Raw genomic sequence first — 16,609 nt, 5'->3', positions numbered from 1 at the left:
ACTTTGGGAATAATTATTCAAATCAACTGAATGTTGTGAAGGTTTTTATGATTTATTGTTATTCGACTGCAACATGTTAAACTTTGCAGTACAACTATTATATTCATTATTTTGATCGAGAAACGCTGTTCATATTGACGTTTTTCACAATGTAACGAAATATGGAAATAAGAGAGTCTTGCTGTATATCGTCATACTAGAAGAAAAATGCCGCTAAATTGGGTTCAACCCTACATTGGTAACACTTTAGCGCTGTGAAATATGTTTGAATTTACATTAGAACCCCCTGATATGTAAAGGATAACAGTTAATTTCAGTGTAGCTAATTTGAAAGTTTGTTATAATTCGAATAGACAACTAATTGGTTTGGTTTAGAACCTTTATTCAAATTGCAGTACACTCCTTAACGTAGCCTATCGTGAAGGCTCATGCTATATAATATGAACATGGCAGACACATTGTCCTTCTGTAAGTTGGACATTCACATGACATATGTTTTATAGTTTTCCAAATACACGGTAAAAGCGTAGTCCTCATTCAGTTCTTCAGGTCTCCTACGTTAATAATATGTTTTAACAATTGCAACGGTTACATTTGACAGTAGCCTAGCAGGGCTAATACTTGCATACGCACACTAGGAATAAAACAATGCACATAAAATAGATATTTTCTCACTTCATTTCAACAATCCTGAACATATAGGCCTGTATCTTACATAATATCGGAAAACTGCATAACACAAGAATAACAAAAAGTTACAATTCGTTTGGCTTCTACACTACAATGTAAGTCATATATCGGCTAATATAGCCTAACTTAGAAATGTTATCATAATCTTAATTAACTAGGCTAGTTGTCCTAATACTAGAATTGTGAATAAATGCTCGAAGACACTCCTCCTTGGCTTCGTTTTGTAAATGCAAACTACGCTCAGCCTATTTCTTAAACCAATCGCGTATTGACAGGCCCATATTCTCTTTAAAACTGATTTTAGTCCCAATACTAAGAATATTTTCGTTTTTATGAGGTCATTAACGAACACAACCTTTTCACCAGTTGTCCTCTCGTTAGTTATGCCAGAAAATACGTCTAGGGGTTAAAATATCAGCTTCTATAATGACAGTCCGTATGGAAAACACAACTAAAATGACAATGAAATACTTGAATATTTCTGTATCGGTGAAATTGCTCCAAGTGAAGCATTTATGGTTTTGGTCGTGGAACCTCATAAAATCCTAACAGCTTTTTTGATGCTAGGTGTAAACAACAAACAGCCTCAACGTTTATTGCATTTTATAGTTTGTTAAACCATTTACAACCACTTTCTCCATTATACCACGAGTGGCGCGCCTTTCAGACATCACATCTTTATGAATATCATATTTATAAAAATACGATAATCAAAATGTTAAATCTGACTACCTCGTTTGTTCTCAACAAGCCTCAGACCCTGGTGCCGAGGCTTTGACAAGTTGTTTTAGAACTGCAATTACATTTATAGGACTTGTTAAAACTGATACCAATTACATCGTGTACTTTCACAATTTGCCAGGGCGACCCTGACATTTTCGCAAGAGAGGAACCCACCTCGTTAGAATTTAGAAATGAATGAGTAGGCTATATGTGCATCCCTTTAGGTTGACCATTAGCCAGGCTACATGCTAAAAATCAATCTCTTTAAGAGAGGTTTTTAGAGTGGGCACGTTGGGGTGGGGGGGGGGGGGTGGGGGGGCGCTCTGTATTTGATCTGATGCGAAGCGGCAGATTTCTCATTAACTTACCCGCTTGAATATATTAATGCGCATATTCTCCCCTCCTCTCTCCCTCGACCCCCCTCTCTTTCCCTTAGTCCCTTGCTCCCTCTCCGTCTCTCTCCCTTTCTCTTTTTCTCCCTTTTTCATTCTCTCACTCCTTCCATATCAGAAGCCCGCAGAGCAGAGCAGTGTCCGTGTGGGATGCGAGAAGCCAATGAGATGAGGACCCGGTAATAGATGCAAATGATCGTGAAAAGACACCGCAAAATATGAAACAACTCATTTGCAGCGGAGTAAATCACAGAAAACTGTTTGTGAACTGGCACCTCATACCGGAATTGTGATGCAGGAGCATTTCAGTGGAGACGATTTTATGGAATCGGCATGATTGTGGCTCCAGCTATTTAGATTGGGTGTTTTGAAATACAACATTAGTCCATATATTGCGAACTAGCTCGGGTTCTTTTTTTTACCCAAGAACTCGTCAATTGCCTTCCTCTCGAGCGCCTGAGTCTTTCTAATCACAAACAACAACAAAACCAACAAAAAACAAAAGATGAGTTCATATTTTGTCAACTCTCTCTTCTCCAAATACAAGAGTGGAGACTCTTTACGTCCCAATTATTACGAGTGCGGGTTCGCGCAGGACCTTGGGAGTAGACCCACAGTAGTGTATGGACCAGGCACCGGAGCAACTTTCCAACATCCCCCTCAAATCCAGGAATTCTACCACCACGGCGCGTCCACGCTCTCCAGTGCCCCTTACCAACAGAGTCCCTGCGCCGTAACATGCCATGGAGAGCCGGGCAACTTCTACGGGTACGACGCTCTCCAGAGGCAAACACTTTTTGGACCCCAGGACGCGGATTTGGTCCAGTACAACGACTGTAAGATAGCAGCTGGTGGCATCGGGGACGAGACCGAGAGCACGGAACAGAGCCCCTCTCCAACGCAGTTATTCCCGTGGATGCGACCGCAATGTAAGTCAGAGCTAAAACTGAAACACTGCTTGTGGGTATGCATGAAAAGAGGGAAAGGGGTAGAATGTTAAACCTTAAACCATCCGCCAGTAGGGCTGAGGTGCATTTCCTGTGTTTAAAAGGAGAGACACAGTGCTTTTATGGTTTTAAGGTGTCCAAAACGTACGAATCACTTTACAGTTTAATGACCCCGCCATATACAAGAGAGAGGGGAATAGACAGGAGAGCAAAGCTTTTCTCTCCATGTGTGAGCTGGCCCGCAGCTGATTCTCTTACTTCTCACCCCGGTTAAAGTTTTACTACTCGCTTTTACGACTTACAGTGGTCTCTGGGATTATTTCGCTACAAGGTGGCCATTTCCCACAGGTTAGGCGCTTTATGGCTTCACCTAATGCATTGAGTAGTCTATGTGTGTGCGTCAGACATGATTTACTTTGGATTTTACTTCATATCCTATGAATGTGTGGACATTGAACATCCAATCATTTGAATTGCATTGCAGTGCTGATAAATCACTTGGAAGTCAATCTAGGTTTAAGTAACCTTGGGGATATAAAAACGAGTGGATTTTATAATTGATAGCTTCACTCTGTAGGCCGAGAGATAATAACAATTGCTTATGGGGATATTGGGGATGGAGATAAGAGGATCGTATTTGTGAACTTGTATAGGCTATTCGTAATGGCTATTTGTATGTGTTCCTCAAACATGTCCCCTCATTTTGCCAACAGCTGCCGGACGAAGGCGAGGCCGACAGACCTACAGCCGCTACCAGACACTGGAGCTGGAGAAAGAGTTCCTATTCAACCCCTACCTGACCCGCAAGCGGCGAATCGAGGTATCGCACGCCCTGGGACTGACCGAGAGACAGGTCAAAATCTGGTTTCAGAACAGGAGGATGAAATGGAAAAAGGAAAACAACAAGGACAAGTTCCCCAGCAGTAAGACAGAGCAGGAAGAGATCGAGAAGGAGAAACGACAGAAGGAGCAGGGCGCGGGGACACACTCGTCCGGGGAAGACTGCGACAAAGCCAAGCAAATGTAAGCTATAGGGAGACTGAGGGGTCGAAATCAGCACCGCGGAAAAGGCAGCGAGAGCGATAAGGAAAGAGGAGCCAGCATGTGGTTTTGTCTCGGAACATGGCAGTCTTTGGCTAGTCGTTCCAGGTTTGATTCAATCGATGGGAAAGTCTCCTGACGGTGACAAAGGACAGGACCATTCACATTGTGGTTGTTGGGAGACAAAACGAAACATTTGAACGGGAAATTAAGCATTTGTACTTTTTATCTGATGTTGGAAAGTATTATTGTGTTAAAAATAGCGTCCTTTGTGGAACAATTATCGTGAAAAAAAAAACATTTTTATTGTTAGAATTTTGACATTAACAATTATCTTGGCAGCTGTATAGTTTTTAAGTTAAATTGTGCAATTTTTACTGTTCTCACTTCAATGTTATGATGACGTAGCGAATAATGAATTTCCAACAACATGAAACTGCCTATTTATGCTGTAGGCTTTCCTCTTTTTACACTTGTCCTTCCTTAGTTCGTTTTGATTGATGGTATTTTGTTGTCTTCCTTATTTGGGTAAGCATGCGCACAGTGCAAAAAAAATGATCAAAAATGAATAAAAATACAATGGAAATTAAAAAAAAGGTGTCATGTGACCCCTCGTTGAAACAGAATGTGTACTCTAGGCTACTCGTGAATTAGTTTATGGGGACTTGATGATACGCTTTATTGTTCTTCATCACTTTGTTCTATTGTCTGAACCTGGAAGCGGCGCAAGACAGAGGACACAATAAAGTTTACAAGCGAGAATCTGTGACATCATTGCTGTTCTCCGCTTCATTTCCTCTCAAGGTGTGAATCCCAATAGGCACCGTCACCACACAGACTGACTCAGCCAATTAGTAATCCCACCCAAAACCTTCACCAAACCAATAACTATTTATGGCTACTGGGTGCACACTTCTAACCATGTAGGATGACGCATGGTCAGAATTGTGTCGTACATGTTCATCTCCACACAATGTTGACGTAGATAAGGCCGTGGCATGTGGAACCACACTGTAAAGGCTGGCTAAATCATATGGCTATTTTGAAAGGCCTGGCTGTAACAACGCGTCCCCCACTTCAGAAACAAACGTGATGATATTTCACTTCCCATAACAGTCACATTCATGTTGAGTTTTATTGGAGAGAGGAAAGGAAAAAAGGCGCATAAAAGCACCTGTGCGCCAGGTGATTCCTGTCAAACACTGCGATAGGGTGGTAAGTGGCACGAGGTGACTCGAGACGGCTCCTGGCCCCCCTGTTCCGTAAAAGCAAAAGTGCTTGTGTTGTCCAGAGCTTCTCTGTCGTGCTCGAGATGGTTGCTGTCGACAGAGGGATGCTCGAAAGCAGAAATTCTTCCAGAACGGGCCCGAGTGGGCACCACTGGTCCACGGACAAAGTACAGGCTGCGTGCGCAGAGACCACGATAACAGACAGAGGAACTTACTGAGAGATCCCACCACTGACAAGGATAAGTAAAATCGATATGGAAACAAATAGGTTTTTCTTATTTGTGTGGTGTCCAACGAGAAGTCGAGGACATTTTAAGATCTGTCTGTATACATTCATTTGGATATTTGTAAGGATCAGGCCTTTTTATCATTGTGTAACGCGCCTGGTGATTACATAATATATTATATTGACCATCGATTTGTTTGTGTTCTAGTTAGTTCCTTGATTGGAGGTAGGCCTACCGTTCGGCGTACAGTGAATAGTATTTTATTTGTATGGTCAGTGGTGCACTTTTTTCCACATTAGCTGAGCTTGAAGGAAGCCCTACTGTTATTGGACGAGTTTGTATCACATGGCCCTTGTCACGTGGCCCCTGAGGAAAAAGGGGTGATATTTGGTGTAAATCTAGACTGTAATTCTGTAATATATCACAGTACCTCGTAAAACCGACACTAAAACCTCCCGGCCTACAAATCACCGGTCAAATTATGAGTTCATTGTATTATGCGAACGCTTTGTTTTCTAAATATCAAGCTGCAAGTTCGGTTTTTCCAAGTGGGGTCTTTCCCGAGCAAACTTCTTGCGCCTTTGCGTCCAGTTCACCAGGCGCGAGCAGCTATGTCTCGGGCTCCGGCGGCTCCGGCTTCTCCTCCTCTTCCTCCACACTGTCGGGACTGTACAATAACGCAGGGAACATGCCCACCCAAACCCGCAGCATGTATCCCTCTGCGTATGGGCTGGGCACCGGCTCTCTGAACATGCACTGCTCCCACTTTGAACACCCCGACCTCTCCATGATTTGCTCCGGTGGTGACCCGTCCAAGGTGTCCAGCTGCGGTAAGGCGGAGCAGAGACAGAACGAGGACAGTTTACGGATCTACCCCTGGATGAGAAGCTCAGGTACGTGAGCTTAAAATGTATGTTTTCAAAAGAAGAGGAAGGGAGAAAGGAATGGGGCTTTGCTCCGACCTAATAATTAAGCTAAACGGTCTTTAAACGGTGTTGTTGCGAAGTGGCCAGAGCGACTTCCTGAACTATGCTTTACGCCGCTTTGCCTGCGCAGATCTTTTATTGCTAAACGACCTCAATAAAACCATAATTTAAGACATCTGAATATTCATTAGGCGGTATTGTGTTAAAACAGAGAGAGGGGGCGTTGGATTATTTTACTCTGTCCTCGGGTAGAAAGAAATAGCCTACTTAGGCTATTCCATCACTTTCTGTTGTTTATGCTCTTGGTAAGCGCGCTCTACAACACTGCATGTTTTCCAGATGCCTGGACCCTGCCCTGTGTTCACTGGTTATATTAGTATCGCAGAAATGCCTCCGAATGTTGCAAACACCCTAAATAATACCATGCTAATAGTTGGTTAGCTCTTGGTTTGCGATGTTAGGTTGTGTTGTTTTGTTATAGAAACGCCTTTGTCTCACATTCTGAACTGGCTTGTTGAATAGCTTCAGTGGGCCTTACAGCTGCCTACAGCCCACCCAACAAACAAGTACATCTAGTCTGAGAAAATGATGCTTACAAAATAGCAATTCATGTTAGATTAAGTATACTGTCAAATAATGTGTGTATATGTGTGTAGATGTGTAAGTGGCTGTGTAGCTGTGGTATATGTCTGTGCGCGCGCCTGCCTGTGTTTGTGAGATGTGCGTTTTACGCACTTAAGGAGGCTGAACAATTACACACCATCAAGGAACAACTTTCAGTGCGCGCGGCTCAAGTGAAAAAGTGGCTGACAACTTTTTGTCTAATGATTTTCAGTAACCTCTCAAGGCCTTGGCTACTACTACCACAAACTTCCTATCAGTCAATTGTCAGTTTAGTGCTCCCTTCTCTTGTTAGCCTCTGGCGTAAAACGTACAACATCATAAATCGTTTTGAAAAAGATACGTTCTCATTAGCAGGGCTTTTGACATTTACTAGCAGGTATTCGTTGCCGCACGTTTTCTCGTCGTGTAAGTTGGGTGTAAGCTATTTATGTCCTTGTGTGAAATATGCGTACTTTAAAAACAATCCTCATGGAAGCGTGTTCATGCCTGGCATGTCTGTCTCTCTTTGCCAGCCTACCGCTTGCTAATTTGGTTATAGGAGCCACCAACTGACTTTGAAAACCTAATTTAGATTTTCAAGTGTCATTTAATGAGGCACCTGATATAAAGAAATACGCTTCATTGGTGTTTGCAATGGCTAAGACTATTCATACACAAATAAATATAACGAATCAAGACATTGCTCAAGTTGACTAGGTAGAGACAATGACAGGCAGTCTCTCTCTCTCTCTCGCTCACACACACACACACACACACACACACACACACACACACACACACACACACACACACACACACACACACACACACACACACACACACACACACACACACACAGTCTTGTACAGCTAACCTTGTGGGGGGACACAATTCACTCCCATTCAAAATCCTATTTTCCGTAACCCCTAAACCTAAACCTAACCCATACTCTTACCCTAACCGAAAAAACCTAACCTTAACCCTAAATCTAACCCTAGCTTTTAACCCTAACCCTAAAACTAACCCTAGCTCCTAACCCTTCACGTAATTCTAACCTTAACCCTAAACCCCCTAGAAATAGCATTTGACCTCGTGGGGACTAACAAAATGTCCACAGTTGGTCAAATTTTTGTTTGTTTACTATTCTTGTGGGGACTTCTGGTCCACACAGACAAACACAAACACACACACACACACACACACACACACACACACACACACACACACACACACACACACACACACACACACACACACACACACACACACACACACACACACACACACACACACACACACACACACACACACAAAACAATCTTTCAGAGATGAGACTTGCTAAAAAATACTATTTTCCTGACATGTTCACCGGCATGGCAGGGCCTAGCAATGAATTTATATAATTGAATTGAGATGAGTTGTTTAACTAGCCTGTATGAGTGTGATGTTTGAGCCTAACAAAGCAAATGCTGGTATGTGAAAGGAAATACACCCACTTCCCTGTAACTTATCCTCAAGCAAATGTCACTTTATAAATAATACCCTTATCAAATATAGTTTATAGATAGTCACACACACACACACACACACACACACACACACACACACACACACACACACACACACACACACACACACACACACACACACACACACACACACACACACACACACTTAACTTTCAATGTCTTATACACTGGGACGGGTGTGTAGTAGACTATGCGCGAGCGTACTAGAGGGCCTCTGAGAGCACAATGCTCGCCCTTGTTAAAACTCCTTACAAAACTGCGTTTCACGGAGAAGAATTCCAGCCAAGCCGTTTCTCTCTGCTGAAACACAAATCACCGAGGACACCATAGGAGAGAAAAATATAATCAATATGAATACTTCCCCCCCTCTCTATCCCTCTCTCGCTCTCTCTCTTTCCCTCCCTCTCCCCTTCCTCGGCTGGCTCCCCAGACACCTCCTCCTGTCTCATTTCGAGCCAGTTTCGCCCAGAATGTGACACGTCGCCAGAGAGGAAATGAGAACCACACCAGTGACCACGGCGTGCAATAAAACCCCACAGTGCTGCAGCTCAGCTCAGACTCCATTAGATGTCTGCCTTGAGCGGAAACGGGAGGAGACCCGTCCCATTCGCATCGTATGCGGAACTTTTGGAAGTAAAACCCCTTGTGTATGTCAACAGGGAGTGATCTTGTTTTGCTCCTCGTCTATATGCCATCGAGGTTTATTCGAGAAGGCCCTACGCCCCATTACGAGATAGGGGTCCTGTTGTGTGGTGGAGGTTGTGTTGTTGAGCACATCAAAACTCCCATTTCTGTTCCAAGGCAATGGAATGTTAGGTATTTTGTGCGAAAGGGAAATGCATGAATACACAGCTGAGCATTTCCAGCTGGATGTTATGGTTTTATAGCCTACTTGTATTTGAATGATACTGAATGATACTGTATATCAGTCCATATAGCATTACAGAGTTCTAGTAATTGCACCATGAATGTCAATGGAAAAGTAAGTGGCGCTAAGTTCGTTTAGATACTTTACAAAATATAACGTATTATGCATATTATGGAATAGGAAAACTGTAGATTACCTAAAATGATAATACAAAGCATGTAAAGGCCTATAGTATCTCATTACAAATTGCTTATTTATTACTATTATTTTCTTATTATTTTCATGAAACGTTGCAGGATTCCAGGGCAAAATGACACTAAGGATTTGTGGTTGGCCTATAGCTATACAGTCAACGCTATCTGACCAGGAATACTAATGAAAAATATATATATATTTCTGATAAGTGATACTTTTTACTAGAATTCCATAACAAAATAACAGTGTGGAGATTACTATCACTTCCGTTCAGGCCTATACATCCGCTTCCCTCGTATTACCCCACGGTTATACCTGCGGGGATTGTAAAACTGTTTACTGTACACTCTTAAAATTAGTAGTGGAAACAGCTCGTTAAATGTAACTTTTAGGTGTTTATTTTGGTCTGCAAGTCGTGTTTACAACATAGGCCACTACTGAGGTAGCACAACAGATGCACTACATTTGGCCCAGCTAGATTCAGAAATGTAATTTATTTCCAAACTATGAGAAAGATTTTCCCCAGTTGCCTTTTAACCTCTGAGAAGATAGTAAATAATAACAATATCCTCTCCACAACTAATCCTTCGAATCATATAATCTTCAGAAATCTAACTATATTGTTGCATTTATTCAGCAAATATCACAACATTTCCCACTACTGCACTTTCCATGCACCTTTATCAAAGCTTTGTTATTTAGTTTAAAAAAATGACAAGCTATAGCCTATAGGCCTACTCTTTCACAAGAACAAAAAACAGATTCGATCTAGAGCATTCGATTTCATAGAGTTTTTTTACTATTTCAGTTTGCTGAGAAAAAAATGAAACGTGTTTTCGCGCGATTTCTGTCTGTTCAGTGTTCTCACGCAAGCTCTGTTATTTACAGGTGCAGACAGGAAGCGAGGTCGACAGACGTACACGCGTTACCAGACGCTGGAGCTTGAGAAGGAGTTCCACTTCAATCGTTACCTGACCCGCCGAAGACGCATAGAGATCGCACACGCGCTGTGTCTCACCGAGAGGCAGATCAAAATCTGGTTCCAGAACCGGAGGATGAAGTGGAAGAAGGAGAACAAGACGTCCGGCCGGAGCTCCCCTGCAGCCGAACCGCCGGGGGGCGAGGAGGACGAGGATGAAGACCAGTAGCGACGGTGAATGGACGGTGAAAAGACTAATGAGCACTACACGAGACTGATATTATATTAAAACCGTAGGGGAAAACCGTGTCCCCCCTATTCTTACACTGAGTTAAACATACAATACTACCTATACGATTAATGATTCATGTAGCCTATTGCCACGTCTTGTTTTGTTAAAAGTACAGTGAAATTGTATAAAGAAAACAATTACAATGATTTCTAAGCGATACTAAATAAGCTATTGTTGCTTAAATGTTGATTTAGGTAAATATGATCTAGTTCTTTGGCATAGACCTGTAATATTGCAAAACCCTGTTTGGGAAAACTAGCCTGTATGCGGGGAAAGGGATCGGCTTTGCAGCAGTTTGGCAACTCCAAGATCATCCTTGTTATTATATTTTCATTCTCTGTCATCTTGTGATCTTCTGGATGTATATTTTATGACTTGTTGTAAGGGCTTTTACCCCTATGTCAATTGATTTTACGTATTTTGTTTGTTTTCTTGAGATGTAGGCCTACAGTGGACTACGAGATGTAGGGATTTGTATATTTTCGTGTTGTGAGGAACTATTTGTTATGCAATTGCACAAGTGTTCTGTCAATAAAGCAAAAAGTAATCAATTACAGATGATTTTTGTTTTGGATTTCTCTTGGATTGGGTGTGTGCTACATTCCTAAATGCTTAGGCCCTATATGTTTGTAATACGTAGGCCTATGCGATGGCCCATCGAGGAGACTTATGCTATTTGTTGAATCAGAAATAATATTCTTATCGAAGATCGAAAAAGACAAACGTTAATATTTATGATGGTTCAATCACTAGGCCTAGGCTACATGTACAGTTGTAGGTGATATTTCTTAAATTCATTTCACCAAATGAGCCCACATTAAGCATTTTGTTTAACACAACTTGTGAAAGCATGATACTATCCACAATCTTATCCGAATTTAGTCAACTTTTCTTTTTTTTCGCCCATGATCACATTTCTTTGATAGTAGGCTAGCCTTCCACTGACAGAATAGTCTGGTCAAATAAATAAATAGGCCTATTGATTTGTAGGCCTTATAGCAAAGTGTTATAATCTTCATTGAATATTATTTTGAATCTATGTTTATAAAGGTAGCCTAACCTGTTTAATTTCTAATGCAGCCCAATGTTTAATATTGATGATATAGGGATACTGGCATTGCTATGAAAAGCCTGTCAGTATCATGATTTCGATCCTGTTTAGTTTATTGATGCAAGCGTTTGAGTTATTTTGAATATTTAGTTTAGTGGCATATATTTTAGGCTAACCTATGGATGTTAAATATATCCGTTTGCCCTGGAATTGTTGGCTATAGTCTCTGCCTTGCTTCTGTGCATACAACACTGACCAAAAGAAGGCTTCTATTGGGGGTTGTAACTAATGCGTTTATTGCATCAATGAAAGACCGGAAACCACCGTAAAAGTAACCAAAAAATCAACAAAATGGGAAACAGGCGCTAAAGGAAACGTCTGCTTATGTGCCAGGGTTGCAGGCCCTGCAACAATACCCGTCTTCAGAGTTTAGTCTTTCCATTTTCATATTCGTTAATAATCAACACATTTCATTTGCTTACAGGAAGCATCAATTTGCATCGTTTAGTTATTGTATACTAGACGAAAACGAAACCAGGATGCAAATGCGTTTCATTCACTTTAGGACCTTCTTAGAAGATATCTTTATGATTTGGGCCTTGGCCACAATGCGGCGATTATATGCCGCAGTGCGAAACATTTTACGCACGCCTTTTACAGCATAGATGTTCAGTTGAATGTTGATATTTGCATATTTCCATGGTTGTGTTGTTCCACAAGATTGGATTAAAACTCCTTTATCAAAGTATCTCCTATTGGATATTTTGGTAGACTGGAATGCTTTGTTGTTTCGTTTACACGCCTTAAAGTCTGTTTTCAATGCTATATCGTAGCCGTGCAATATTTGTTGTTCTGAAAATAGTTTTGTTCTGAACATACACCACCAATACACCGTCAATACATACAGCTGGTCTCATGCAAGCAATATTAATGCGAATAATAACCCAAACATCTGAACAAAGGCCTCGAGAATGCGTAGATAGCCTATAACCAACGTAAATGGCTAACATTGACGTAATTTGAGGATGCAACTATTCAATGGTTCATCATTAGCTCTTGTTGTAAGTAGTTCTTGTTTTTATACAACTTATTTTCTTTTACATTTCAACAATACAATGATAATATAACCAAACAGCTGGAAAAGGTCAATATAAGCCTAGTCTTGTCCTCCAACGCATTGTGCCAATAGCACACAAAGATAACCCTTTTCAAATATCTTTGGAAAAAAGACTAGATAGGAAATATCTGAGCAATGTAGTTGTATTAATTGCTTATAAGCGCACAGAAACACGATCGGCCTACAAAATCATTCATGTGAAACACAAGACAAATCCTCCCTTTGCTGTTCCTATTTGAGAGAAAAAAGATGGCGATGGAGGAACCACTGCTGCTAAAGCAGTCATGAAGAAACGCAATAAATTCCTTGTTGTTTTATGAAAATTTACAACTTTGTGATAGAACTTTATGAGTACCTGGGTCCTGGGATTGGCCGAGGATGGTCATGTGGATGGGTAACGGGGAACTTTTTATGATTTCCCAAGTGGTTATATTGCAGCAATCTTTTGGACACCGCACCTTCTGTAGCAACACTGTGCTCCTTCAACGTTCTAGGCTGTTTAATCGCATGTATGAAATAAAAAAAAGAACCTTGTCCCCCGCGCACTGTTTCCAGAGAAACTGGGAGACCTGCCTCCACGCCCTGCGATATGCTAATGTGGCCGACTGTGATTGGGATTTCCGCTGCGATGGAGAGAGTGACTGACTGTGAGAGATCTGGACACACCGGAGGGTCTCGTCTAATTTTTCATACCGGGATGCTTCATTCCTGTTGACTAATGTAAATGAAAGGGCATGGAGGCGGCCTGCGACACTGTAAAGCCACAGTGGTGACTTCGCGCGCTAATGACCGTACCGAGCTAGGGCAACAGGAATGCTGTACCGCGAGCTGTGCGAGACTCGCGGATGCTATCCAAGGACTTAGTGACGGATTATCAACAAAGGTAAAGCGTGCTTGTCTGTCATTACACTCACGCTGTTTCGTTTCACAGAAAGTTTGAAAACAATGATTCAAAACGCAATCATAACTGCTCTCTCCAATGCATATATTCACATTTTAAGTGTGCATAAATCTTTAGTAAATATTACATTATATGATGATATTCTATAAGATGTCGTCACTCGAAAGTGCTTGGAGATGTTTACCTTGTTATGTGTGCATGACGAATTTGTATTTGGCTCGGAGGCATATTAGAGAAATATATATCGATTTCGATATGCTCATTTGTGGCTGGCTGATGTGGTTTGTGGTATAAGGATATCCGTGTCCGGGCTGCGAGGGCGAGGTTTGATGTAGCGGCTCCTACGCAAATAGAATTTCTGATGTACAGTCTTGGGTCACCTCTTAAGTGGAATCCTTAATCAAAAAGCACGGAGCTATACAACATTCCTTCGCTCTCGTACGCCTCCCTAAATCGTAGAAGCAAACAAGACGAGGCACACAACATGGCGTTTTGTAGAGATAGCAGATGATCTTTTGAGTTTAGCATTGAGGCTGACCGTCTTTTTTTCTAAATCCTCCATTACGCTAGGGCTTGACAAATAGTGGTGTAGCGTATCACTTCCAGATCACCGACACAACGCTTCCAGGTTACTGGACAGTTGGTACGTCTGTTCGGTGTAGAATGTTTTTGTATGTGTCTGCGGGGTGATCTCGCCCACTTTTATTGCTTTATTTCCCCTTTCATTCCCCCTTCTGTGCCATCATCCGGTATTTTTTTACACGCTAGACCCTTTGGTGCCCATTTGTCGTATCCTCATCATTAAAAGGTCCCCACACCCACCATAAAGGCTGCTTCCACAGTGCACTTGTTATGATATCTGTTTCATTCTGTCTGTGCCTTAAACCAGACGTAGTCTACTATTTACTTATTTCAATGTACCACCATACTACAACTACCACTAATAGCCTATACTTGCTTGCCAATCATCAACCAAAGTAATAACACATAATTTTTCCAATGTATAATCAATAGCGGTATTATTATTAGTAGTAGTATATAATGCGTAATTGTGTGTGATAATATTCGCTTCTAGCTGTGTGTCAAGGGTCTGGCAGTCTATCTGCTTATATATCTATCTGCAAGTATATCCATCCATCTGTGTGTATGTGTGTGTGTGTGTGTGTGTGTGTGTGTGTGTGTGTGTGTGTGTGTGTGTGTGTGTGTGTGTGTGTGTGTGTGTGTGTGTGTGTGTGTGTGTGTGTGTGTGTGTGTGTGTGTGTCTGTCTGTCTACAGCTTATCACAATACTTCTAATATCAAAATCTATTTTCTTTATCATCTCACTTCAGTATATGACATCCCAACAAACAACACAACAATTCCTTATTCAGTTTATTCAGTAGTACCGCAAAATACAGACTAAAATCCAATAAGAAAGTGGCATGATAAAAACAAAGGACCACTGGATGATATGGTATTTAATTGCAACATGTTATGATATACATTTACTATGTTATAGCATAGTACATTTGGTATGGTATCGCATATTGTCAGCAAAATACGCAGCCTACTATAGAAGTTCATCCATGCAGATACAGTAACTATCAAAGAAATAAACGGTAGCAGCCTAGTGCATAAACATATATCCTATTCCACTTAACGATGATAGAGACTTTGTTTTGGATTTCATTTCCAAATGTGATAAGCTGACTTGGCAGTCTTGTAGCTTTGCGGTAATGCCAGTTGATTTGATCTTGCTGTGACGCAGGTCGCTGGTTGCTGCAGCGCCTGCTCCTTCCTAACTCTTTGGTGCCATCTAGCGTCCATTTTTCCATAATGCCCAAAAGCCTCCTATATCAGGGCCTTCTGTCTGGTGTGTGTGCGTGTGCGTGCGCATGTATGTGTGTCTCTGTGTTCGAGTGTAATAGTGTACAGTTGAAACGTACATATTTTGCTCCTATGATTGTGCGGAAATGTGTTTGTCGCTAAGTGCGTGAGCTGTTGACAAACAGATATGTGATATTTCCAGTGTTATTGGACCCTCTTCTGAACTATTGCGTGTAACAAAACGGCGAGGCCCTGGCTGGGGCAGGAGATAACAGGAAAGCTGTAAAGGGCGGGTTGGGCTCGGTGGCAGTGAAACGTAAAAGAATGCAGAGGTTGTAAATTCTCGAGCTGCTGTTGCCGCGCTTTGATGTGCCTGCGTTTGGGGGAGATTTGTGGCACACATGCAGAAGCCCAAGCCTTAAGGCTCGATTTCGTGCATCCCCCCCACTTCTCCCCCTCTAAAAAGCCCTTCACCAAGACGTAAGCGGATGACCGCTCCAAGGTTATTGCATTGTGCAGTGAGTGGAGCGTGTAGTGGCTGTTATTACGCGGCTGACTTTAGTTGGTCATTTGGTGTATTAAGTGATGTTTTGTGCTCTCTCCCCAAGGAAACAACCGTGCTATAAATGCAATCTGGCCTTATTATTTGTGAGGGTCGTGTTGAAGTGGAGACACAGTGAGAGGGGTATGGAGCTGGATGTGTGTTGGAAGCATACAGGATTTGTCCTTGGTCACTGTTATCATTTGGTTTAGTGGGGTCACACACTCAAGGTAGTCATTTGTAAACACCTTGAGAATTTTTTTTCGTACCGTGTGTGTGTGTGTGTGTGTACATGAATGAATGCGTTTGTTGGTGCGTGCAAGCTTGTATGTATTACATTGAGCTGGCTAATTGTTTAGTTTTGATGTCAAATTAAATTTTACAGCTCGGGGATTCGATCTTGGAACCTTTCGTTTACAAGTCCAACGCCCTAACCACTAGGCTACCGGCCGTCTAGTCTATGTTACAACAAACAACATAATCATTTCCCTTTGAAGTGTGTATTTTACTATATCAGAATACAGTAATGACTAAATATCTAGATTTTGACTGACAACCATGATTAAAAGTTACAAAACATCAGAATATTATCAATACACTGTGTTAGAAG

At 41.7% G+C, this 16,609-nt stretch overlaps 3 protein-coding genes across 3 annotated transcripts in view; all 3 read left to right on the top strand.

Annotated features, from left to right (window-relative positions):
- The first annotated feature begins 2,095 nt into the window (after window positions 1-2,095).
- hoxb8aa (homeobox protein HoxB8aa) lies at window positions 2,096-4,072 on the top strand. Its single transcript, NM_001139574.1, is given in 2 exon segments — window positions 2,096-2,734; window positions 3,466-4,072. Coding segments are annotated over 2 exon segments (738 nt in total). The 5' UTR covers window positions 2,096-2,310; the 3' UTR covers window positions 3,780-4,072.
- Window positions 4,073-5,709: 1,637 nt separating this feature from the next.
- On the top strand, window positions 5,710-11,134 carry hxb7a (Homeobox protein Hox-B7a). Its single transcript, NM_001140910.1, has 2 exons — window positions 5,710-6,142; window positions 10,259-11,134. The coding sequence occupies exons 1-2, from the start codon at window positions 5,731-5,733 to the stop codon at window positions 10,516-10,518; spliced, it is 672 nt and encodes a 223-aa protein (NP_001134382.1). The 5' UTR covers window positions 5,710-5,730; the 3' UTR covers window positions 10,519-11,134.
- Window positions 11,135-13,192: 2,058 nt separating this feature from the next.
- The window catches only part of hoxb3a (homeobox B3a), a 56,949-nt gene continuing 53,532 nt past the window's right edge, over window positions 13,193-16,609 (top strand). The window contains exon 1 of the mRNA XM_014192396.2: window positions 13,193-13,632. The gene's annotated coding sequence lies outside the window, so the exon portion shown is untranslated. The remainder of the gene's footprint in view (window positions 13,633-16,609) is intronic.

This window comes from Salmo salar, chromosome ssa03 (assembly GCF_905237065.1).
Source record: "Salmo salar chromosome ssa03, Ssal_v3.1, whole genome shotgun sequence".
In the NCBI taxonomy this organism is placed as follows: Eukaryota; Metazoa; Chordata; class Actinopteri; order Salmoniformes; family Salmonidae; genus Salmo; species Salmo salar.
This window is presented reverse-complemented; position numbering and strand designations above follow the sequence as displayed.